We start from the raw sequence: 27,355 nt of genomic DNA on the forward strand, positions 1-27,355 counted from the left end.
TTACATTTTACATTTCTGTATAATATTTTATTTTCTTATTTATTGTTCTGAACAAAATCTCCAGAAGATCAAGGACTCAATCTCGAAAAGATTCAAATTCTGGCAACACTACAACAGGGCAGCATTCGTAAGACTACATGACATCTATGGAGGCCTGCAATGCTCCTTCATGACAACTGGCATAAACCTACATAAAACCTCATCCATCTCATGGATGAGCACGTCCGATTATGCTGTCTCAGACTCCGGCTTCTGATGGCAAAGCGCCATGACTCGGGATCCGACCTTGCAACCCACACTAGGCCTTACTAGTAGCGCATCAGCAGACCGCTGAGCCACTCATTGCCCCTGGTTTTTTAGGTTTCCGTCTGTTGCCAAGGAAGATCTAGGCGATATGTAGCCTAATGAATGCTGCCCTGCAGTTACGCCCACTTTCCACATTTTAAAATGTAGTGTGTGTTTTCTTGACTTAGCTGTTACTTATTTGCATGTGTGGTGATTTCCAGTTTTCCTAAAACAGCTGTTGGTAAGACTTTCCTTGTACACGGCTACATAACGTCATATTTTGTAGTATAACAGCATCAAATTGATATGGGATATTATCTGCGAAGACCACGCATCTGCCATGAAATGTTTAGAGATGGTAATTATGTCAGTGTTAGGTAGCAAGTTTCAAGGAAAGTGTTCCCCAATTTTTCCCTATATCCTCTCATTCCAGCCTCTCCCGAGTGTATCTTCCCCTCCGATTTCATTTCGCCTTTATTGGTAAACCAAATCAGTTTCCCACTGGTTTCTTCCACTTGTACCTTTACTTTGGCCAGACTTGGGGGTGCCTTCTTTGTAACCTGACTGATTAGAAGATCAGAGCAACTGGTGCTGGATTTAAAACCTTCTTCTTTAGCACTGAAATGCAAACAATGTTGTAATGTGATGAGTCTCTTTTGTACTAAACCTAGGGGCCCCAGTGAAACCCCAAGAGTCCCAACCTAAGAGTCAAGAACTTCCATCTGAGCCAGCCCCTAGTGCTCCTGCCCTGGAACCCGTGCCAAAGGCAGCTCCCACCCCAACTCCTCCTCCCACAACACAGCAGCCCAAGCCCCAAGCTCAGGCGACGCCTGTGCCGGCCCCGGGGAAGCCGACGGAACTGCCCCCGAAACCCCAGCCTCCAAAGCCACTTCCCCCAAAGCCTGTGCCTCCAGTCCGGCGAAACTCCAAGCCTCAGATCCAACCAAAGCCCCAGACCCCACCTCCTGCCAAGGCCCATCCTAAGGTGCAGCCTGAAGGCGCAGATCAGAGTCCTTCCCAGACAAATTCAGCCCCCACACAGGTACAGTCCCCAGCCAAAGCCCCCGCTAAACCCCAGTCTCCTAACAAACCCCAGTCCCCTGCTAAACCCCAGGTCCAACCCAAGCCTGTGCCTAAAGAGCAAACCCAGGTTGAAGCTCCAGCTCAGAGAGCGGCTCCGTCCGAAGCGGCACCTTCGGCTCCTGCGCCGTCCACTGCCCCTGGACCGGCCTCAGCTCCTGAGCAGGGTCCTGTAGAGGAACAGCCGGCACCTCAGCAGAAGTCATCACATCCTTTCTTAAAGTAAGTTCTTCATGCTCCACGTTGGAATGTCAATTGCCATCACTACTACAAGCCAGAGAACCCTTTCCCATAGTGTAGCCCTAACGAGACCTAACGAGTCTTCTTCTCCTTCTCTTTTCCAGCAAATCCCAGTCCCTGACCAATGCCTTCAATGCCTTCGGCGAGACCTTCCGCTCCAGCAACGAGGACGAAGCCAAGGCAGAGACCATCCGAAACTTGCGGAAGTCTTTCGCCAGCCTCTTCTCTGACTAGTGGCCAACTTGTGTTTCCAAGCTTGGCCGTGGACTTGATCGACGGAAGTGTGTCCTGGTCTGAGGTTGACTCCATGTAGCTGTATACATTGTACCCTCCTCCCAACTCTGCTGTAAATGTCTGAATGTCGATAAGCAAGTGGAGATAAGCCGGTGTACGGTGATTGTTCCCGGCGAACGTGTTGGTGTTTACATGTTTGATTTGCACTGGTCTGAAACATTGCCATCTATACGAGAAGGAGGAGAAGGAGGCCAGTTGGCGATGCATGGTTTGGAGGAAATGGATTTCTGAGGCAGTCGAGAGCAAGAGAGCCTGGTTCATGCTGAGGTTGTTCATTAACCCCTTGATGTTGTAGCCTTATCGTGGAAGTGTGTTTAATTTACCCAAAGAAGAAATATCTGTGAGTAGTCTCCCTCGTCTCTCCAGCGCAGTGTGTATATCTAGTTGATCTGTTGTACTTATTAGCCGACGAGACATTAGTTCCACATTACCTCCATCAGACCAAGCACTTTCCTATCCGAGAATCCTACAGTATGCAGTGCTTGGACTGGTTCGTTTCAATGCAGTAGTGGCGTTTCAGTGGAATGCCTGGTGTTCTGTGGTGTGGCTTGGGTCCGGCACATGACCGACATAGCGTCAAGTTACTCATGAGTGCCATGTAGTATCCTTACATATTGTATCGTACTGTACGTTCAGCATCTCAGGAGTTTCAGTTGTAAACCATTTCCTTCTGCCGTCATATTGTTCACGTTGTGTTTCCTTCGTTCACAGTAGTACTGCTTTGCATGACCCCGTGACGGTTGTTTTTTCTGTACAGGTGTCAATAAATATGTGGCACTTCATTCCACTAATTTACTGGTGACCTACATGTGCTTGTTGCTTTCTGTATTCTGTCCTTCATTCATTTGTTCATTTATCCGACGCGTTCGTCAACACTGACGACGTGTTGATGTAGACCTGATGTATGATGTGGAAGCTTTTGTTGGGTTGCTTTGTTGTTTAATTAGATTAGATTATAGGTTTAGATTATACTGTAGGACGAGTGCAATCCAGATTCAGATACCCGTAATCGTATAAACACACATACATACTGTTCAAAAGTTTGGATTCCCTTATATTAATATTAACCCTTTAAAGAGGTATATATAATTTCAGGGTTTGACCACCCCTTTTCCCTTTTTCTCCCAATTTGGTGCTGTCAATTAACCCACTTGTTCCTAGCCCTCCCCCTCGCACTAGCAACGCTCCCCACACTAGGAGGAGCTGGGCAGCCAATACGCTCTGAGGAACCGGCCAGGTGTCGGCCAACATAACATCCCTTAAGAGCAATGAGGGGAGAGAGCGCCATCTACCCACCGAAGGCCAATTGTGCTCTCTCTCCCGACTCCGGCTGCTGATGGCAAAGCATCATAGCTTAGATTTGAGCTCGCGTCCCCCCGGCCATAGCTGTAGCACATTAAACTGCAGAGCCACTCAGAGCCGGGTTCCACTGTTGTTGTCAAAGAACCCCTTTTTGATTCTTTGATTCATAACAATGGTAGAACCCTTTTATTTCATTATTATTACTGTTATTATTAGTTTTAAAAGCTACTCTAAGGATTAAACCAGGATTTAAGAGCTCAAATATCTCTATACAGAACCACTGTTTTTACTAGAGAACCCTGGAAGACCTGCTTTTTAAGGTGTTTTAAGAGTGTCCTATATACTTTTATCTTTTTGTCAAGATATAATAACTTCAGTGACTCATACATGATATAAATGTTTATTATATATAAATATATAACTTGCAAATGGTATTTATTGATGTTTTGTTTAATATAAGTATTGTGTTAAGTAATACGTATTAATAACTTTTCTGTTTATTATAATTTCTGTAAGGTTTAACTTATGTAATATGAGGCATTCTGGATATCAATGTTATTTGGATATTATTATTATTATTATTATTATTATTATCATTGTTTCTTTTCAAAAAATCCTTTTTATTGGCTACAGTGGATCCACACCTTTGAATGGTAGTGTGCATCTGGATTTGTACCTAATTTTAATGAAAGTGTCTGTAATAACTATGTAGTTACACATTAACAATCATACAATAACAGTGTAAATACTGACGTTAATGTTCTGTTAAAGTTGGCTAAAGATAAAACACACATACATCAACTTCAGTCTTGACTCATCTAATTACTCAACACTTAGAACAGGAAACGCAGCAGCAGCCCACAGAAATGTAATTACCCTCACCCGATATAACACCTGTATAACACCCGATATAACACCTGTATAACACCTGGATAACACCTGTATAACAACATACTAGAGAACACACTACTACTGGGACACGCTTGTGTCAAAAATGTATGTATTTACAGAAACTGGACTAATGTTATTCAACTGTAACACTGAATGCAGCTGTTACACTGTTGTTACAGATATTATGAATGTGTTATTACACAGTTATTACACTTACTTATGCAATCAGTGGACATTTGGTTAATGACAAGGTTCTGAAACGTTTGCCATGTGATGAAATGATCCAACATGAAGCAAAACTTATGAAGCAGTGTGTGTACATGACAACATGACCGTGGATCACCAGCAGGTGGCGCTAGGTGATTTTTGAAGATCTACATGGTGCGTGAAAGCCCACCAAACACATCTTCCAGATTACTAACAATGACAGTGGGTAAGATTCTGACCTGTCTTTGTCTTTATGGCAGAAATCTCTTTGTTCGAGTACAAGCTTCTGTTATTGCACTTATTGTGCAAAGCTGTTTTTTGTGCTCATTTAAACACCAAAAAATACCAAAACACTACAAGCGTCTGCTGTTCTGACTGGAAAGTTGTAAAAGTGAAGATTTGGGGGAAACTTGATTAGGTAACGAATTGAAATTGACAGTTTGATCTACTTTATTAGGGTCACATCACCGCTGTCACTCAAAAACCTTCAATGTCCATTTTTGTCAATTCTCACTGAATCTGGTAGCTGTTCTTTACATTGTATCCAAAGTCCAGGATGAACGGACCAATAGAAATGCTCCAAATTGACCTGCAGTCAAATCTTTTTACACTGACTTCCATTAAAAGTTCAGAAGTTTTTTCCTCCTCCTGTAAAGCTGCCTTTTCAAAGACATGTGAGGATTTTCATGACAGCGGCGATATACACAATTAATGCTTCTCAAGTCTAAATCTGTCAGTGTGTGTGTGTGTGTGTGTGTGTGTAAGTGTGTGTGAGTGAGAAAACAAGTAAACAGAGTGAAGATGGTGCGCTCGCTTTTAAGTGTGAGAAAAGTCATTTAAGTGTGCTATTTCTACCCCCCTGCGCTTGCGTTCACCTCAAAGGCACCACAAAAGTGGCATAAATCTACTTCTCAGAAGCTAAAAGCATCTCATGGGTCCGGGAAAACACACCAAATAAACAGCTGAAGGTACGAGCACTGCCTAAAAGCTGCACTGCACAGCTACAGTCGTGGAAACATCTGACATCTGACATAGAGGTACACCATATGTATCTCCATATGTACAGCTATAACATTAAAACCACGGGTGAGAGATGAAGCACAGTGAAGATTGCTGAAGATCCGGGTTCCAGGTGTGCATCTACATATCAGGCCGCAGGTGATGTTCTAGACAATGACTGGAGACATCTCCGAAAAGTGGGGCTCTTGTGGGGTGTTCCCGGCTGTATGCAGTGGTCAGCACCTACCAAAGGTGCAAGAACCTGTGAACCGGCTTGCGTCAGGATCATGGGCATCCAAGGCCTAACTGACACTCATGGAGGAGGTTGGTGAGGACCTCACCAACTTACAGGGCTTCAGTTAAGGATCTGCTCCCAACGTCGGTCTGAGTGATACCACAGGGCACTGTAAAAGCTCTTGTGGAGTCCATGGCTTGATGGGTCAGGGCCGTTTTGCCGGCATGAGGCTGACCCACGCGATATTAGGTGGTTTTAATGTTATGGCTGACCTGTGTATAATGAGTGAGGTTTAAATTAACAGTTATTGTGACAGATAAAATGAGTCATCGTACAGGCTGATACTGGCATACCCCCAAAAAAGAGGAGTGCCATGTTTTTAGATGGTGTAATCTGCCTCTGTGAGCTGCAGTCCGCCCACAGTAGGCACATGATTGTAATCTAAAGTTGGTAAAAGGGGAATTCCACCAAATGTTCGAAATTTATGCAGAATTCAGTGGTTAAAATGTAAACAAAGTCAGTCGGAGTGGAGCTGGTGTGAAATGATTCATTGTGGAGAAACCTACCCACTCAGATTTCTTTACAATGGTGGTGAATGTAACCAGGCCTCTGCATGACTATAAAACAAATATCGTCATTTTATCTACCCCCCAAACCCACCAGCGGACCTGCACGTGCCTTCTGGGTTTTATACGAATGGTGGAAAAACCATAGCTTTTCTTTGGGGACTATTTTATTTCTTGCCGCACAACCCGCTGCACGTATCCCTCCACCATGAGTGGATTTGTAGATTAAAAAAATATGTATAAGCCTGAAATCTCGTCTATAAAAAATCAATTCAGTATATATTTATCAGGTTTAGACGCCTGGCTCCACTCTTAAAACAGTAGCGGACTTCCCCTTTAACTAACTGTGGCGGTACAGAAGGCTGCATTAGAGTGGTAGTATAAAGCTGTAGTTTAAATAATGCCATTAATGGAAATAAGCACAGCCCACGTCCAATCATTTACAAGCCTTGGGTGCGAGGGCATTCGCTACACCTCCCCTGGCAGATGCTTAGTCAATGGTGCAGTCATAGCAGGTAGGTTTGTGGCTAGGGGTTGAGTGCTTGCACAAATACAAGACAAAAAACAAACATGTTTATTGGTCTGATCAGAACAAACAGAACAATTTCCTCTTCGCCAGCTCCTCGCATTATTAATAAGTGTACCACAGCTGCACATTAACTTTATACATATATATATTTATATATATTTATATATATATATGCTCAAAATCTCTCAACATGTGTTTATTAACGTCTCTAGTGCGCTTTTGCAATGCATGTGGGTAACGCCAGCTCTGTGGTCAAGAGCCAGTTGTGGTCGTTCATGCAAAAGGCCCTCAGAGACTTGTGCATATTTCACAGATCAAGATCATTTAGATTACACATAAAGGAGATAGATATATAAATATATGTTGCAAGTCACACATTTGCGATTCTCTGCAGTGGAGAGAGAAGTTCAGAGTTGTTTCAGTGCTCGGTTCTTTCGTAGTAGGCGTAATTACGTAAAAATCTCATTACGGTGAGTTCTGTTGATTTCTTTAAGCATTTTTAAGGAGTCTTTTATACAGTAGGGCCTTCAGTTTAAAGGGGAATCCAACAAATCTTGAATTGTTTTGCATAATGCAATGATAAGGATGTGAATAAATGTGAATAAAGTCATTTAAAGTAGTTTGGAGTGAAGCGCTCCGTTCCAGAGAAACGTACCATGTTGTCCACAGTGGTGGTGAATGGAACCAGATGTCTGGAAAGTTTAATGCTTCTTAAACCTCCCTAAATGGTTCTGAAATCATTGAGAAATTTGTAGGTTTTGTTTTTTACATTTCACTATTTCACACCAAACCCACTCTCAATGAGTTTGTTTACATCTTAACCACTTATTTAATTCCCCTTTAATGGTGGGAAGTTGGGTTTTGGGGGCAATGTTATTTGCTAACGATGAACCACTGAAAAAGTAACACATTGGATTTTACGGAGTGCGTTGTTCCTACATGAATAAAAAATATGTCAAAAAAATTGGTCTTATTTTGGAATAAATATCAACACAAAGACAATCAAACACAAAGACTGTCTCAACCAGTTAAGATGATCTGAACACTGAGGATCTTTTGAGGAACTGGGTTAAGATCAGCAGGAGAGCCACATGACCCAGCAAAAAACAGTTACCACAAATCTGGGTTTTTTTATTACCAGTAATGATCATTTATTTGCTACAAATAAAAAATAAATAAATAAATGAATAAAAAAAATGAACTAGTTTGAAAAACATATTTGAATAAATATATTTCAAATACTTCTAAATGTGTTTTTTTTTGTGAGGTTGTGAAGTTATACAAATATGACTAAAGTTTTTAAATATTTATGTGTATTTGTAGTTACATCTCAAAAAAAGGAGCAGTCAATTTTAGTCATTTGAATGTTTTTAGGTTTTAAAATTTCCCAAAATAAAAATAATAATAACAATAACAGTAGATTTCACTACAAAATGTAAGCAATTTTAACAAACTAATATTTAACAGAAATATATAATAGTATAGACTTCAACTTTAATTTATTTGCTTATAATTTTTATTTATGTTTAGACTGTATGTCGCACTTAATACTGTCATAATTTCCCTTCCTAAGAATGTGATAACATTCAGAGATGTAATAGAAACTCTGAAAACTCGAACACAAAACCGAATGCAAGGTTTTACATTATTGATTTAAAAAAGGGCATCACTTTATTATGCATGTTATTACATTTATTATGTTTATTATTATATATATTTTTATTATTATTTATAATATTTTTATTGTATATATATATTTACTATTTATTATTATTATTTTAATTATAATTATTATTATATTTTACAATACTTATTGCTACAAAAGTGTGAAGTGTAAAGAAAAATAAATAAATAAAGTTATCCAAGCTAAATTTCATTTTATTTTTAAATGTTATTTTAACTTTACTAAACTGTTCTCAGCTCATTCTTAGTAATAAATGCATATAAGAGCTAAGGTTCATATTTCTAAGTACAATTTGCACATTTACTGAGTTTTTCTTCCAAGTTAAACTTAAAAACAAATGATGAGTAAACATTTCCCTTTATTTAAAAAATAAACTTTAAATAAAATTTGTTTATGTTAAATTAGTCTGTATAATGAGCATGTTCCTTTATATTGATTGGTATGTATGTCCTCTTTATCATTACCTAATAATTCCATAATTTATTATAAAGGAAATTAAAGGTCTAGGCTATGCTGTGGGCTGTGAAAGCTGAGAGACTTGAACTGGGGGTCTGAAGCCCACCAATCCGGACCTGAGTGAGTGAGCTGGAGCAGACAGGCCTGTCCTTCTCTCCAGATGGGAGGGGAAACATGAGAGAGCATCAGTGCCCCACACAGTGAGAGCCACAACGACTCAGCAGCGAGCAGACCGTCACCGTCGCGCCGTTTTCGCCGATTACAGACATTCACCCCCCCCAAAATCAGCCTCCGTCAACACGGACCCACAGGAGGAGCTGTGCTGGAGAGCTGAACCTGCCTTCCTGAGCCCTGCGTCTCAACGAGCCACCGGAGAGTCGAGCACCGAGGCGAGTCCCCCTGTTCCAGAGACGAGTTCAGGTGAGTGCGGGGAGAACCTCCACACCTCCGTGGCGAGCTGGGAGCCAACCTGAGAACCTGCTTGGTGCAGAATTGGAGTTTTTGAGTTGAGTTGTGGGTCAGTTGTGAAGCACTAGCTGTAGCTGTGTGGTTCGACCAGGGCTTTCTGAACGTTACTGGCTATAGACCTTTATTATAGTCACATATTCTTTAATATCCATTCATCCCATTCATAAATGCCTGGTGTAATTCATGGTGGAAGCCCTCAGAAGAAGCCCACCCACTGTGAAAGTGGTGCACAGCGTTAGAAAGTTGTCAAACTTGTATTTTTCCACATGGTCCAGCAATAAAATGAAGGTCTGCTCTGCTTGTCAATGCAGATAATCATTTCTGGGTGACTCAGCAGTTTGAGAACACTCACTGAGATTGCAAGTCAATGATCTATGAGGCAGCCGCCATCCTAACAGAGCAGGGAAAGTGAATTATGAAATTTGTGAATTGTAAATTAAGCAACATACCAGAAGAGACCAGCCTAGATTCGCTCACTTCCACATGTGCTGCTGTTTTGCTGTGGAGACAAATGCATACTCCCTCTCTGAGAACCTCAGCAACCTTGACTTTCTAGTAATAATTCATGACTAGAAGTGCAATAAAGTTCCTGAAATGAGGTTTAATGGAGGAATCTTCTCCTCGAAAGTCCTCGATAGCTAATGGTTTGGTGTAGATACTAAGCAAGGGATGCATGTTGTCCTGCAGCAAGCTAATGAGAATAATGAACATAACCTGAGATCTTCTAGTGGGACATACGGACTTGCTTTTTGAGCAATCTTCTCCTATAAATGTGATAAAGTACTTTGAAGGATGTTGCGTTGAAGAATCATCTCTAAGTACTGTATTTAGCAATATATAGCTAATGGTTTTGTGTAGAGACTAAGCTGAGGTTGCATGTTGTCCTACAACAAGGTCTCAGGTAATGAGAATAATCAGCATAACTTCTCGGAGACCTTCTAGTAACCTTGACCTCTGAGCAAGTTATGGAAATGAATGTGATAAAATGAGGTTTTATTGAAATATTGTCTGACAGTACTCAAAGCTATAGCTACTGGTTTCATGTTCTAAGCAAAAAGAGCCTCTCTGAGATCTTCTAGTGGGACGTACGGACTTGCTTTTTGAGCAATCTGCTCCTCTAAATTTGATAAAGTACTTTGAAGGATGTTTCGTTGAAGAATCATCTCTAAGTACTGTATTTAGCAATATATAGCTAATGGTTTTGTGTAGATACTAAGCTGAGGTTGCATGTTGTCCTACAACAAGGTCTCAGGTTATGAGAACAATCAGCATAACTTCTCCGAGACCTTCTAGTAGGAGAAGAACAATCACGGCAAGGAATATATTAATGTACCTGAAATTAGGTTTCATTGAAATATATGAAAGTACTCAAAGCTATAGCGACTGGTTTCACCTACTAAACACATATAATCTCTCTGAGACCTTCGAATGGGACGTACAACTTTGTGTTCATGACCAGTCTGTAAAAGTCGAAAAGTAATAAAGTACCTGAAACCAGGTTTCTTAAAGAACCATCTCTAAGTACTGTATTTAGCTATATATAGCTAATGGTTTCGTGTAGATACTAAGCTGATGTTGCATGTTGTCCTACAATGAGGTCTCAGGTTATGAAAACAATCAGCATAATGTCTCTAAAACCTTCTAGTAACCTTGACTTTTCAGCAATTTATGGAAATGAATGTGATAAAATGAGGTTTTATTGAAATACCGTCTGAAAGTACTCAAAGCTATAGCTACTGGTTTCATGTACTAAGCAAAAAAGAGCCTTTTTGAGACCTTCCAGTGGGACGTACAAACTCGTACAACTGTTCCTAGATCAGTTTGTATCTAGAAAAGTGATAAAAAAAGTACCTGAAACCAGGTTTTGTTGAGGAATCATCTCAAAATATTGTATTTAACAATAAATAGCTAATGCTTTTGTGTAGATACTAAGCTGATGACAAGGCCTCGGGTTATGAGAACAATCAGTATAACTTCTCTGAGACCTTGTAGAAGGAGACCAATCTTGACTTTTGTGCAATTTATAGAAATAAATGTGATAAAATGAGGTTTTATTGAAATACTGTCTGAAAGTACTCAAAGCTATAGCTACTGGTTTCATGTACTAAGCAAAAACGATCCTCTCTGAGACCTTCCAGTGGGACGTACGAACTCGTACAACTGTTCCTAGATCAGTTTGTATCTAGAAAAGTGATAAAAAAGTACCTGAAATCAGGTTTTGTTGAGGAATCATCTCAGAACTATCGCTAATTGTTTCATATAGATACTAAGCAGAGGTTCAGAAGTTGAGTCAGTCAGAGAACTGCAGTAACTTCTCATGCTAGCAAACTGTGTAGCAATTCCAGCCAAATGAGCTTGAAATGCTAAGACAGCTAAACCAGAACTTACTTTTTAACTTTTTACATGAAATTACATGAAAAATATTCCAACGTTCTTAACATAAAAGACATAAAAGGCTCTTGTTAGCTCAGTGGGCTAAACAGTGCAATGCTAAAGCTAGTGGCCTGTAAAAGAAGGAAACAATGAACTTAAAACACAGAAACTCTAAATGAAATGTGTGTTTATGACTGAAATATAGCTCAGAAGATTCTTACTTTCCTTGCAGACGTTCTTGATTATGAGGGAAAGTTTTGAGAGCTGGTGTGACTAGCTGTTTACTACCCACCCATGCTAATAGGCTTAGCCACAGCACTCTTGAGTTTCAGTCACAATGGAAAAGCACACTGTGATACTTCGTGATTAACACAAAAATCTTCAGTAAATATAAAATACATGTAAATGATTTATGAATATTTCTGTTGTTATAAAGGAAATAAAGTGTGAGCGCTCTTCTTTAAATGTAAACACTCTGGGCTAGCTTAGCTATTTTAAGCTGCCCTGTGGAGAAGTAGGCCTAAATGACAAATAATACTTCTTATCTTCACATTCAAAGCTTATTATTATGAATAATTTTTGCATTCCGGCCTAATTTAGCATAAAAGCAACTGCATCTGCCTATCTGTAGGCTGCTTGCCCAGCTTTCTTACTGGCGAGGGTGTATTTCCGGCAAATTGAGCAAGCATCAGTCCGAAGACTCTGCATGACTGTAGTAGCGCAAATGATCTCAGGATTTTTTTGGGGTAACTGGTCCAAAGGTCTCCTTGAAGGTCATCATCTATGACCTTACTGTGGTTGAAGGTTTGTAAGGGTCATCTTTATTGCGCTGTTTGGTTATTAGAGCACGTGTTTGGCTGAAGGGCTGAAGGAGTTTGCGGTTTAAATTCTGGTCTCGTGTCTGACAAGAAGACCAGCTCACGTTCACGCTGATTCAAGACGTTAGTAAAACTGGTTTGGGTAGGAATGTGTGGGGTGTGAGTGTGTAAGTGTGAGTGTGTAAGTGTGAGTGTGTGTATGTGTGTGTGTGTGTGTCAACAGCTGAATGCATTACCTACAGTATAGCCTACGTGCACACACATTTTACTGCTATCAGTTTCTGTGATAATGCTGTGATATGGTTTGGGGGGGTATGGGGGGCTTATATTAAAGACCAGTGAACCGTGATAATCACTGCCATTTAATTCCAGTACTAAAGTCACAGTCTTGTGACTACATTCAGAAATAGCAGCTGAAACGCAGGCCGCTATTTAAGGAAATTACTAAATAATCGGTGACGTCTGAATTGGGAAATCAACAGTTGCGCTTCAGGAACGTTTCCTTTTTTTAATGTATTTTATTTGTGTTGTTTTACTCAAAGCATAATTCCAGTCATATGTAATATGGATAAGATGTAAACAACAGCATTTAACGAGTTTCTTGGGGAAACTTAACCCCTAAAAAATCTTCATCATGGAAAACTATTGCACCAAAAACTTTCAGCATAGTTTTACGTAGTTTTTTTTTTTTTTACCCCATTTTACTTTTTTAAAATAATATAATAATAATAATTTACTTAGTTTAGTTAATATGACATATACAACTGAAGGTTTGCTAGTTGGTTATGGTGGAATATTATAATATATGTTTTAATAAATGTTTTTAATATTTGTGTTGTAAATCGCTGTACTGAAAAGCTGACATTCAGTGCAAATCCCATTTAACTTTCTTTCTTTTACTTAATTACTCTCTTACGTAATTATTATATTCCAAATTACATCCTTTCCATCTTTTATTCAGAGCATTAATCTTATTTTGCTCCAAAAAAACAGGCCGCCATTCTGTCAGTAATATATATCCTTTATGGCACTACTACAGCAGCCAAAGCAGCAGAACTAATATGTGTGTAATCATTAGCTTGTAGATCTAGGTATGTGTGTGTGTGTGTGTGTGTGTGTGTGTGTGTGTGTGTGTGTGTGTGTGTGTGTGTGTGCGCAATGCAATGGTGAGTGTTATATAACAGACATACTATGTGCCGGACTTTGCTCTGTTGTTGTAAATGTAGGTGCAGTGATACGAGCTGTTTTCATTGCTCGAGTTTGATCCACCTCGACTACAGAACCAGCTCGTAACCCAGGCCCTGTCTCACCCGTCCTTGCTGCGCTGAAGACCATCGCTCGGGTGTGTGTGCGTCAGCTAAGGACAGCGTGTCACAAGATGCACCCTTTTTCTTTGAATCTTCATAAATGTGTGCTGTGGTGTGTGTGTGTGGGTGTGTGCCACTTGGCCTGTTGTAAAAAAGAGCGCTCCTTCAAGGGTATCAGCGTAAACCTTTAAACTTCAATGCTGGGTGTGAGGAAACGCGTGGGAAAGTGGAGATACAGCCGATTTGAGCATCTGATAGAATTTATGATTATTATAGTAAATGTAATAAATATTTGATAAATAAATGCATTATAATCAATACCATAAATTGATTATTTAAATTATTATTATTATTTATATTCCTCTGGGCACATTTGCATACTCATTGTATTTGAATTATACACCAAATTATTCAATGTAAACTATCACAATAAATCAATGAATCATTTTCTAAAGAACCTGAATTTTAAAGTTTTAATGTCACAGATTTTCACCCTTAACAAAAATCACTTGTGTTCTAATTGGGTTCATTTAAACTACATATGCCAAACTGGGTTCTTTGGCATGGAGAACCACTTTTTTCTTTTTTAACAAATTATTATGAAAACGTTTGAGTGTAAAGAACCTTGAGAACATTTTTAGCGTAAAAAAAACAAAAAAAAAACCTTAAGACCATACGTCTAGGACCAGAACTTTTAAAAAAGTGTCTATTTTTTAAGACTGTAAGGTTCTTCTGAGTCTAGCACTGGCTAATAAAACAAGGAATACTTTTTGAATATATATATATATATATATATATATATAATAAGCTATAGTCTAAGGCTTGGTTCTAAGCCAGTGGTTTTGTGGCTCTCCATCCCAGTCCTGAAGACTCATGAGTTCTCTCTGCTGTAGAACGCTCTCTTCAGCGTGAGGTTGTAGACCTTGTGGACCTTTAAGAAGGTCTTTAGAGCAGTAGGCCAAATATCATTGCGGTGTTGAACTGACAGGGGCTAGTGATGCTTGTTCTGCCCGTCTTGTGCTCATCAGTGTTCAGTGGCATCAATGCCAGTGTTTTGCCACTGCTGGTAGACCGGTATGACCGTACGCCTGCAGATTCAGCTACTTCCTTCACATCATGGCCTTTGGCTCGCCCAAACACAATCACTCCTAGTCCCTGTAGAGAAGTACTGCCAAAAGAATAGGACTCTCTGGAGGAGATACACATCATATTGGCACCATGCTGCTTAATGCCAGGCGTGGGCTAGTAGAGGGGGTATAAAGCCCCGCAGCATTGAGCTGTGGAGCAGTGGAAGAACTGTGTTCTCTGGAATGATAATGGTACTCCAGTACTTTTGGGAAAAGCTGGAGATGAATGAGTAATGATCATCAATTAACATCCTGATATCACTAACACTCTTGTTGCTGAATGCAATCAAATCCTCACAGCAACATCAACATGCCTCTCCAGAATCTAGTAGAAAGACTTCCTCTCTGGACAGTAGAGACAGTTACCCTCTACCCTTGATTTCAGACGAAACATTGAAAAAGCATGTGTCCCAATAATTTTGTCTAGTGTAGTGTAGTAATCTAGTGTAAATATTAATTGTTTAAGTGTGTGTGTGTGTGTGTGTGTGTGTGCAGGCCATTATTAAGTCATCTGAATGCTGAGACCTTCACTATAATGGCATGATTGCCTAGTCAGTGAGGCCTGGACTCTCCAACACACTGTTCAATGGCTTGTGTTTATATATGTGTGTGTGTGTGTGTGGGTGTGTGTGTGTGTGTGTAACAGTATTCTTGAGCTGTAACGTGACGTATCTGTGAGTGTATCAGGGAGGGTCCGTAAACTTGTGGAGAGCTTTCTCTACATAATAGGTGGAAGGTAGTGGGAGGTGGAGGTGAAACGTGACTCCATTGGTTAATATTATGTTGCCCCGCCCACAGTTGCATGGTGACATCACTGCAAATCAGAAGACATTCTAGAGGCGGCGATAGTCACGATACATATTTAGAAGAGAGATTACAAGAACACTAGAATTATGCTTAACCCCCTCTCAGCTGCACTACACCCACAGCAGAGCAGCTTAAGAGGTTCCTCCACTGAAGAACCTCCAAAAGACCCTCAAGACCCGGACAGTGCAAGTGAGCTGACTGATTCTCAGGGTGTAGAAATGTCATAAACATCTGGACCCACTGGTGAGTTCTGGGGTAGTTAATGGGTTAAAGGAGAATTCCAGCAGTTTAGGAAATGTCATGTAAATCATTACACCACAGTATTTAAATATATTAAAGACACGATATGCAATATTTATTTTGATACATGTGATTGCAGTAGCCACAGATCCTTAACCCCTACTATTCAAATACTCTCCCATACTCAGTACAGTGGTTTCGGTTCAGGATTTGCTGCACTTTATCCATTCGATCCAGAGTAATTACACTGTTTGTAATAAAATGAGCAGTTGAACATTGTTCCTTAGGCACAGACGATTTCCTCCTGCCTAGAAAACAAGAATAGTGTGTATCAGAATAACAGAGTTTATCACGATAGAAAAATATGGTCATATTGCTCTACTCCAGCTCTCAGTATTGTTCAAACGAAGATCTACTGTCTATATATATATATATATATATATATATATATATATATATATATATACAGTGTGTATTTCGCTGTTCTCCAATTTAGATTTTTCATTTTTTAGTTTTCTCCATGGTTCGAACCCTGTAGCTGCTTCTGTACACTGTGTGAATAATTCTTGATGAATTGACCAATAGAAATGCTCTAAATTACCTGGAATAAAATCTCCTCACTTATTTTACACCTTACCTCAGCCAGAGGTAAGGGCATTTTTGCCCTCTCCTGTACACTCACCATTCAAATCTCCATTTGTAGTATTTTTAATTTCATTACATAATGTAAATCATGATGTTTACATTGTATCAATACTTCATGATGCACAGACCAATAGAAATGCTCCAAATTGACTTAGAATAAAATCTTTTTACATTGACTTCCATTGAAAGTTCAGAAGTTTTTTTTTACTCCTCCTGTTAAAAGTTGACATTTTGGAGATACAAGGTTTTTGCGTGACATGTTAAAGACTGGTTTAATTGGATGTCCTAAATTCCTGTAACTGTACTGTGCATATGGCACATGTAGGGCTGGGCGATATGATGATATTTTATCGTATCGTGATCAATTTTGATATGGTGATAATAATGCGCTTTTCTAATCATATGGAGGAGACTGTTAGTGCTAATAACGTGATATAGTATTTTTACCATATCGCCCAGCCTTAGGCACATGTGTACTTGCAAACAATGTTCCTTACAAATAACAAGGTCACAGGTTATCATAAGAAGACCACTGGGGTTACCAAAATGTTTGACATGACCCAGTGATTCATTAGGGTTCATACAACCGAACGGTTCATTGGATTAAAGTTCATAAGGCCAGTGTCATCAGGGCTTAACATTTGTACAGAATTTACAGTGTCAGGAATGGTAGTAAACATAGTCACAGATCTCAGGGAATGTCATGTAAATCATTCAGAAATCTGACCTTTCTCAAAGAGCCCGGCCAGTAGCAGCGTGGCCACATGGTCCTGCTCGTAATGTGAATCCCCCGCCAGGCGTCCGCCCACCCGCTCCTTTTTCCTGTTCCACCTCGAGGAACAGGGAAGACCCCCTCCTCAGCGGGTTGGAGGCCACGCTGAATGGCGGAGGGCCTTGACAGCGCACAAGCCTCTTCCTTATCCGCTGAGGAACCCTCAGGAGAGTCATCAACTATTAACTCATGCCTATTAAAAGCAATTGGAGGAAAGTTCATGTCCTAAGATATTGTGCAAGACCAAATTCCCAAGGAGCTACACAATAAAGATCTTGGCATTCGAGACTCTCGCCCAGAAATGTTGCTTGTTGCGGATATCGTTTGTCATCAGGGTCCCCCCCCCCACCCACCCCAACCCCGAGAATGCTACGGTGGGCAGTTCAGCTCAGGCATTTCAGCTCAAGTAGGTATGAAGTGGGGTCGCCGTCGTGTTTTCTCCAGGGCTTCGGATTTGAAACCATGAGCTCATGATTAGTCAGGTAATGAAACTATGGAGGAGTGGGCTCTGTGCTGGTATGTGTCTGCATGTGGTTTAGAGTGTGAAGATGCATTTGTAGTCAAGGGCTGTTAAAAAAAAAGAAAAGAAAGGCTCAGGGTGTTTTACTCGAATTTCAGTTTTCCAGTCTTAACCACAGACGAACTGTGAAATTAGCAAAAGTAGTGGTTCAGAAATTAGCAGGTTTGCAGACTCTTCCTTCATCAAGCCGTGCAGAAAGACAGAAACAGAACCGACTGCTGTTGCTCGTTTGGCTCCATCAGTCCACAAGACCCGACGATTGCTAAATGCACTGTAGCACCGTTCAGACGTTCCTTTACAAACATCTAAACGTCTGACACTGGTATTTTGTGGTTTTCTTCAGATGACTCTGGTGAACCATATGTACAGGTATCGCTGCACAGTAGAATAGTGCATTATGTGCACTATATGATAGGCCAAATGTTTGTGGACACCCCTTCTAATGAATTGCATTCAGCTGCTTTAAGTTGCTCCCATTGCTGACACTGCACACACACACACACAGCTTAATAGGAATAGAATAGGACTCTTTAAAGCATGCAAACATCTTGAAGCTTTATTGGCACCATGCTGCCTAATGCCTAATGCGTGGTGGGCTAGTAGAGGGGTATGAAGCCCCCCCCCCAGCATTAAGTGCTCTATGGAATGATGGAGGGTGCTTCATCCAATACTTGTGGGATGAGTTTGGAATGAGTTAGATCGCTGATGCTCCTAATACCTGTGATATTTGAATGAAGCAAAAAAAATAAATAAATCACAAGGCGTCCACATACTTTTGGACATGCTGTGCACACACATGCCGTTAAAGGGCCCGTGTCGTCAAAGCCCAGTCTCACTTTTACAACAGGTTAATGTTGTATGTAAACACAGTTAGTGCTTCAAAACTCATCTGAATATGGAAAGCGGTTTGACATCATAAACCGGCTTCCTTTGTGATGTCACACAAAAATAATTAATATGCATATATTTGCTTTTTTTTTTTTTTTTAGAATTTGTATTACACTAAACCACAGAAATTCCACACATAAGTGGGAAAATGTGGGATATGGGTCCTTGATACCCAAATATTACATGTAGGACCTCTGCAGCTATGAAAGGGGCCTAGGTTGGGAGCATGTGTGCATGTCTTCTGTGAGCCACAGAGTCTCATACAGTCTTAAACATACAGGCTCCTAAATGGTTCCTAAACTAGTTTTTTTAGCCATCCGCTCCACTAAAAGTCTTATGAGAGAACCAAAAGTGGTTCTTCTGCAGCATCGTTCTGGAGAACCCCGTAGGATGTGGATGCGGCCTACCTGAAGCCTTACCTGAGTTAAAGGTTCAGCTCCCTTCCATTAAAGCTCCGTTAAAGCGAATGTTTAAAAAGCGAGCGCCTCAGCAGTCACGCTGTCGACGTCAGTGCAGGGAAAGCTGATTTCTTTTTTTTTTACGTCAACTCAACTCTATAAATTTATCCAGAGGAAGAAGCTCTTTCTCTAAAGAGAAGTGGAACCAGAAAGGCTCTCAGTTTGAGTGAAGCAACAGGAAGTCATCTGGCTAGCCTAACACCTCACAGCAGGACCACATGATGGTTAGCTGTCTGCACTTTTGCTGAGACTATGAAGTGTGAAAATTGAAAAAAAGGGAAAAAAATCCAGTTCCTGTTCAATTTGGTATAACCACAGAAATTGTCCCTGGCCTGCCCATTTTCCAGAGTCAAAAGTTCAGTCAGTTCGTCCTCGCTGCAGTCGACCAGCTCAGTCCGGCGGCTCTTATCTCCAGTGGAAGGCCGGGTTTTTTTGGGGGTGAGTGATTTATTTTATTATTTGGTCTGTTTTTTTCGCCCGTTGTCGTTGGTGTAGGTTTGTAATATTTCGGATGCGACTGTGGTAACGATATTACAACACTCAGATCAGATATGCAGGTTTTAAAGCCATAGATTACACATACTTCAGTTTATCCACTTGTGTTTTTTTTCACTTTTTCGTCCCACCATTAGTTTTATGAAGCGATTATATATTATATAATACAGATTATGATGATGTCTGACTTTAGGAATGGCATATTTATCTTTTTAAGCATACTTTTTTTAATACATTGTAAAATGTACATACTTTCTAGGTGGATTTTACTCATCCTAGAGATAAATAAAATAATATAAATAATATCTAATGTGAAATTGCGGTGCCTTATAGAAGAACTTACAGACTCAGATTTCTTTACAGTGGTGGTGAATGGAACCAGGGTTTTGGCACAATAACAACACAAATGCAGCCACTTTATTTTAACTCTCTGAAGCCACCGATGAAGCTACACATGTGATGATGATGATGATGATGATGATGGCATTTGTGGCAGATCTGAACAAATCCGTTTTCTTTTGTGGACTATTTTGTGTCACAAAACCCCCTGCATGTATCCCTCCGCCTCCGCCTCCGCCTCACTCATCAGTTTTACACCAGGCCTACTCTGAGGTAAAGGTAAATGGCAAATGGAAACCAGCAAAACTGATAGCAGTAATTAAACCGCTGTAAAGGGTTAATAGGATATGTCAGCGCTGATCATGGTCATAAATGACCCGCTGCCATAAACAAGGGGCATTCACCTGTAAACAGTTTGCCTATTCATCACTTAAACATAGATTAAGCTACTCGCGTGGAAAGGTGACTTCCAAGAATGCCGGTTGTCTAAGCTCAGGTTAGCTGACTCCATGTGGGGACAAACGTTTACAGCTAGCTGTTCTTAGCCAGATAGCCTGCAAGCTAGCAGGGCATTCAGGTCACTGAAGGCTTTCCTAGACCTGTGTTTCTACCTGAGTAGGTTCTTCGAGGATCTCACATCTTCTCTGCTAGACTAATATTTAAAATATATATATATATTATTATTATTTTAAGAACTTTAACACTGCAATGCACTAACATTGCACTGTAAAGGCTTATTGGTGTTTTTATGTATTTTTTTTGTACCATATTTTTTACTATACTAATAAAACAGAAATGTGAGTGTGGAGAACCTGTATTAAAGGAAATCTTGAGTAGTAAAATTAAGATTTAATATAGTGCCTCATGTTGTACAATACTATTCAAATATGATTTATCTACCAAATAAAAAGTTGTTTTATTATATAAACCATAACAGATTTCTCCACTAGTAAGTCTCCATTGTGATATGATATCATATGGTTCTGCTATAGTTGCAAATAGTTAGATAATTAAGGAAATATGGTCTATTTAGTTAGTTTTTAATAGAAAGATTTTATAACTGGCCAAGTTTTGTCTTACAGCAAAGTACATAACATACATGCACACAGCTTTTAACTCTATATAACATCAGAATAACCCCAAATAAACATAAAGTCAGTGGTCAGTGAGAGTGTCTACCTGTAATTAACTCTATATAACATTAGAATAAACCCAAATAACTATAAAGTCAGTGGTCAGTGAGAATGTCTACCTGTAATTAACTCAATATAACATCAGAATAACCCCAAATAAACATAAAGTCAGTGGTCAGTAAGAGTGTCTACCTGTAATTAACTCTATATAACACCAGAATAACCCCAAATAAACATAAAGTCAGTGGTCAGTGAGAGTGTCTACCTGTAATTAACTTTATATAACATTAGAATAAACCCAAATAACTATAAAGTCAGTGGTCAGTGAGAATGTCTACCTGTAATTAACTCAATATAACATCAGAATAACCCCAAATAAACATAAAGTCAGTGGTCAGTGAGAGTGTCTACCTGTAATTAACTCTATATAACATTAGAATAAACCCAAATAACTATAAAGTCAGTGGTCAGTGAGAGTGTCTACCTGTAATTAACTCTATATAACATTAGAATAAACCCAAGTAAATATAAAATCAGTGGTCAGTAAGAGTGTCTACCTTTAATTAACGCTATATAACATTTCAATAAAGCCAAATAAACATGAATTCAGTGGTCTGAATGTGCTGTTGGTTTTCATTTTATTGAAGGTTAATGAGAACTCGGTGGTTCTCTGTCTGATCTAGCTGTATTTCCTGATCTGTATCAGAGGGACCAGTGAGGATAAAGAGGGAGTAGATGAGTGGACACGTACACGGGAGTAGGTGTGGTCACATAGAGTCTTATGAAATCTGGACCGATCTGTTTTCTGCACTCTTCACTGGATGTATTTTTATTTCCACCAAAAGTTCAGAGTCTTTAGCGTAATCTCACAGCCTGTTCTTTTCTTTTTGTCCGAATCAAAACCGTGTTTGATTGTAGACGTCGAGAACTGGGCTACAAGCTGTCTAGGCCAGCCTTTTTGGTGCACCGTATGTTAAACATGGTTACTCACAAGTAGGGCAGCTCATTTCTTCATCATCGTCTTCTTTAACCTTGAGTCGCTCCGGCCCAGGGGACGTTTAAAGGGACATTTCACCCAGAAATCTGATCTTCGTCTTTCCTTAGCATGCCTGCCACCAGTGTGCTCAGAGGAAAGCGGCGTATTACACGTTTAGAAAGCTAGAGAAAGCCTATTTCCTTATTTTGATACGCCGAACTCATCAAAACTCGTCGTGTGGGGGTCTAAAAATGTGTTCTGCTGCTCATTTCAAAACCTGGAAGTGTGCGTTCTCCGTCTGGCAGTTCAGAACAAGCTTCTTCTTCAGCAGTTCAGTGACAGAAACGGTGGAAACATGAGTTTTAGCCCAAAACCGCTTCAGCCGTGAGTCTGTGGAACCATGGAAAGGTTCTTCTTCATCTTCTGAGAGTTTCTGAGAATTCATAGTTCCATGACATTAAAACCACCCGCCCAATATTGAGTAGGTCCCCCTCATGCCTCCAAAACAGCTCTGACCCATCAAGGCGTGGACTCCACAAGACCTCTCTAGGTGTCCTGCTGTGGTGTCTGGCACCAAGACTAACATTAGCAGCACATCCTTTAATGAAGTCCTGTAAGATGTGACGTGGGCGGGGCCTCCATGAGCATCAGAAAGCCTTGGATTATATATTTATATTTATGGCATCCAGAGCGACTTACAATGTTACTCGTATTACAGAGGTGGGCCAATGTATTGTTATGAGTCTTGCCCAGGGACTCTTACTGGTCGAACCCCAGTCTCCCACATGGTGCAGTAGCTTATTGGCAGGTAGTGGTGTTATCTGTTGCGCCACACCAACCACTTCTATCCTTCCTTAAAGCATTTTTGGTAGGTACTGACCACTGCACACCACCGAACACCCCACAAGACCTGTCTGATGCATCTGATCTGGAGATGTTCTCAGATTCTTCAACAACACAACTTCAAGAACTGACTGTTCACTTATCTGCCTCATATATCCACCCCTTGACTGGTGCCATCGGAACCAGCGAATGTTATTTATGTATTCACTTGTCGGTGGTTTTATTGTTTTGGCTGATTAATCTGATTTTGGCTTTCAGCGTAACGGTAGACCGGTAGCACATATTTCCTGCATCTTCTTCCATCAGACGTCTCTGAACCAGCAGATGTTCAAGTCTTAGGATTTCCCCCCTCTCGCACCACGTTTTCCTAATCAGTCAGAACAAATCAGGGTTCACGCGTGCCAAGCTTGACAAATCTATGCCAGACTACCCAGAATGTGGTCTACCAGTCATGTAGTGTAATGCCTGCATCAAAGTGACAAACACTTGCCTAGCAAATTCAGTACTAGCCATGTGGGTGGCGAGACGGCCCTATTGTCTGGGCTCCGTCTCATAGCGAGAGGGCATGGGTTAGACGCTTAGTTGGGGGTAGAATTTTCTGGCAGAGCTGAGGTCAGGAAGTCACTTTTTCTCTTTCTACAGCAAAGTGTTGAGGTCACGTCCTTTTCCGATGAAAGCGGCGCATCTACAGTGACACCACGAAATCATAAACGTGAGCCACATTCTCCGTTTTTCAGAGAAAGCCTTTTTCAGGGTCAGAACGTGCTAAAAAAAAAAACCCGTACCTTGAGTGTTCAGACCACCGAGACGCAGCGCTTTCCTCTCGTTCCTTTGGTTCCTCTTTTCCACCACCACAGAAATGAGCAGATGTTAATACATACAGTGGCATGCAACAGTTTTGGCACCCGGTTGCTAAGTGAGTATAAAGTTTGAGATCTTCTCAAGCAAGATCAGTGTATTATTATTCCTTAGAGATGGAAAAATGGTGAGGAGCACCATGCAAACGATTGAGTATCCCAAGATTTCCCAAGCTCTCAGCTCATTAAGGCTATGGATTAAATCTCACAGCTTCATAAACACTCCAACTCCTCAAACCTCGTCCCAACAATCAGCAGCCATGGGCTCCTCCAAGCAGCTGAAGCCCACAGAGCAGGAGAAGACGACGGGGTGTCTCACACTTCCCCACTCTTTAACTCTTTAAGTTTTGACAATGATGTTCAAACGACTAGAGGAATTTCCGCTCCACCTTAAATGGTGCTGCCGTATCGGACATGCTGCTTCATTTAAGGTGGAATGTAACATTTAAATAAAAAGGCCAAGATTTGGAAGCTGTGCTTCTCGCCCTCTACTCGATCCTCTTTGACTGACGCCAAAAATCTGCAGACTAGAGCCAACCAGGACAGACCTAGCCAGACTGAGAAGTGGGCCTAAACCTGGGCCTGGGGTAAACCATGGAAATGTCAGTTAACAGGAAGGGTGGAGGTCAAGTTGAGGTCTGGAACAACCTGAGGGCTGAAGGCTTTCAGAAAGAGCTACTTCCCACGGCTTTCCATGTGCTAGAGTGCTAGAGAATAGCTGTGGCGTCTGAAAAAGATCGCCACTACATTGACGTGACATTGAGTGGCATTTATCTGACGCTCTTATTCAGAGAGACTTCCATCTGAATCATTTACATTTAAGGCGTTTAGCAGACGCTCTTCTCCAGAGCGACTTACAAAAGTGCTTCACTATTTACCCAAGAAAATCCTCAGCTAGTCTGAATAGACTAAAAATTCAAAGCTCCTCTAATCTTAGACTCTACTAAACACGTCAGTAAGTCAGTAAGGAGACCATAATACTCTTCTCTTCGCCTGAGTACTATCAGAAGAGGAGGATCTTCAGTCTGGGTTTGAGGACAGCGAGTGTTGGACTCTGCTGTTCGGACACCCAGGAGAAGTTTGTTCCACCACTTCTGTGCAGGACAGTAAAAAGTCTGGACGCTCGTCTTCCGTTGATCTTAAAGGATGGCGGGTCGAGCCGAGCCATACTTGAAGCTGGAAGGGTTCTTGGTGCAGATCGGCTTTTGACCATTGCCATCAACTACGGAGGGGCTGGCTGGTCCAGTCTTGGCTTTGTAGGCCAGAGTCTGGGTTTTGAATCTGATGACCTGGGCAGCAGCTACAGGAAGCTACAGTGAAGAGAGAACGCAGCAGTGGAGGAGCTGAACATGGCTGAATTTAGGAACGTTGAAGACGACCCGACCCGTGCCGCTGTGTTCTGGATCAGCTGCAGGGTCTGATGGTGCGCAGAGGGAGACCAGCCAGAAGAGAACTGCAGTGGTCAAGTCTTGAAGTGAGGAGAGACTGAACATCTGAGCACCTGGGCGACTCTCTAGAGAAGAAGGGTCGAATTCTCTGCATGTTGTACTGGAGAAATTACTGCAGGACCGAGTTACGTTTGCAACATGTTGCACAGTTAGGAGAGTGTAGAGTCTGGAGCTCCTTCAAACTCTCACTTGATGGACCCAAATGTGGTTCTTCTACGGCGTCGCTCAAAGAAGAACGCCAGTAGTAGTTACCCCCCTTCGCTACACCAACCCTGCCACCAGTTACCTTCAGCTCAGCAGCAGATAGAACTGGGAGGGCTGAGTTGTGGAGGTAAACAAAGGAGGTTTACTTGAAGGTTCAGCAGTGTGCATTCCACCAGACTGAGAAACATGAGTGTGGTATGCGAGTCTCGCTGAATTATCTCTTCAAAATCCCACAAGGAAAGAGAAGTCGCCTCTCCGCGGGCTTATCAGTCTGCCGCGCCACGATGAATGCGAAGATGCCGTTGAATGTGGTCAGGCAGGTTCTACCTGGTGCTCTCCGCTGACAGCCGCCGCTCTCCAGAAAACCTTAGCGACGTGACTGAAAGGTAGCACACCTCTCAGCCTGCCAGACCCGTGCTTTCCCTCTGCCTGGGGGGTATGTGACAGTAACAGGTTGGTAAATGGAGGCTGGTAAGTGGACTTTCTGGGGGGGGTTCTTAGAGCTCAGTTCTGGAAGGTCTGTCCTCGCCAGGCAGGGTGTTTCCTGGTGTGTTCTGCACGATTGTTAGACGTTTGGAGGCCAGAGTCTTTTTCATGGAGCATATTTTTTTCAATGTCGGGTTGCAGCAGCTTAACGTAAACTTAAGAGAATGGCTAAGCAGGGTTATTTAGAGGGAAGTTCCTGTAGATCATGCGTGTAATGATGCACCACGCTAATAAATCCGAAGCCTGGGCAGTGTATCCTCTTGTTTTGATGTCAGCCCTCAAATCTTTCAGTGGCTTGAACCACCTTTGAGCCCAACCTGTTTCAGTCTGTGCTGTTAACAATAGTGTGGATGATCCAGCTGAAGTGTTCCAATTAAATATACTTAAAGGATCAGCACTCAGATACCTTAAGCTAACACAGCCTTTTGTAGGTGTTTTTTCTTACTCAAATTAGAGGTATTTTCTGTGCCCTGTTCAGTTTCTGTCATCTGAGAAACCGAGAAAAGTGGAGCCGTTTGACGCACTTCCCTGGATTTGTTGTTCAGTTCTGTCCAAGACGTCAAATGTATTGACCCCCCCCTTTCTCCCCGATCCCCAGATGATCCCAGATTCAATCAATCAGCCAAGATGTGTTTGGTATCTGATATGTGCTTCTTTAGTTCAAAACGGGACATGCTAGGCTAACATTGCTAACAAACACTGGACTCAGACTGTCACCGATTTCCCAACCTGTCTTTTAAAAGTCATTCAGATCTTCGTTTGTTTGGTGCAGACAGATTGATGCGGTTTGACTTACTTACTTAGTTCGTCTAAAGGTCATTATAATCTTGTTCACGTAGCTTTTTAAAGCAGATAGATGATTATGACGATAGATGTATTTACATAGATAAGATTGGTGGCAATCCAGGTCCAGTGTTTGTTAGCAACGTTATCCTAGCATCTCCTGTTCTTCGGTAAAGAGGCACACATCAGATATTAAACATATTTCGACTAAACGACTGTAACTGGGGTCAGTGGGATTTTGTTGTCGGAATATCAGCTTTTTAACTGGGATGCATTAAGAAATCACTGGAAAGTTACAGTAGGGCCGGGCAATATAACTAATAAAAATATACGCTGTACAGTACGATATGATGAAAACCTTAAAAAAGAATAATTTATTCTTTGTTAATTTATTCGTAACACCAAAAACATAGCATGCTGCTTTTTAAATAGTCAATATATAACTGTGTATCTAAGTAATTCACATTTAAAAAACTGAGATGATGAACTAAATTCTTCATACTGCTCCTTTAATTGCGATGTTTCTACGTCTGAATTTGCACAAGACTGTACTTTGTTGTGTGTCATTCTTCTGGAAACCAACCCATTTCCACATTAATG

The 27,355-nt window shown here is 41.0% G+C and overlaps 2 protein-coding genes across 2 annotated transcripts in view; both read left to right on the plus strand.

Annotated features, from left to right (window-relative positions):
- syn2b (synapsin IIb) overlaps positions 1-2,694 on the plus strand; it is an 83,577-nt gene extending 80,883 nt beyond the window's left edge. Inside the window, exons 12-13 of the mRNA XM_072666501.1 lie at positions 957-1,587; positions 1,710-2,694. Coding sequence (XP_072522602.1) covers positions 957-1,587; positions 1,710-1,839 — 761 coding nt within the window. The 3' untranslated portion in view covers positions 1,840-2,694. The remainder of the gene's footprint in view (positions 1-956; positions 1,588-1,709) is intronic.
- A 6,236-nt stretch (positions 2,695-8,930) lies between these two features.
- pparg (peroxisome proliferator-activated receptor gamma) overlaps positions 8,931-27,355 on the plus strand; it is a 51,534-nt gene continuing 33,109 nt past the window's right edge. Inside the window, exon 1 of the mRNA XM_072666502.1 lies at positions 8,931-9,188. The gene's annotated coding sequence lies outside the window, so the exon portion shown is untranslated. The remainder of the gene's footprint in view (positions 9,189-27,355) is intronic.

This window comes from Salminus brasiliensis, chromosome 21 (assembly GCF_030463535.1).
Source record: "Salminus brasiliensis chromosome 21, fSalBra1.hap2, whole genome shotgun sequence".
NCBI lineage: Eukaryota > Metazoa > Chordata > Actinopteri > Characiformes > Bryconidae > Salminus > Salminus brasiliensis.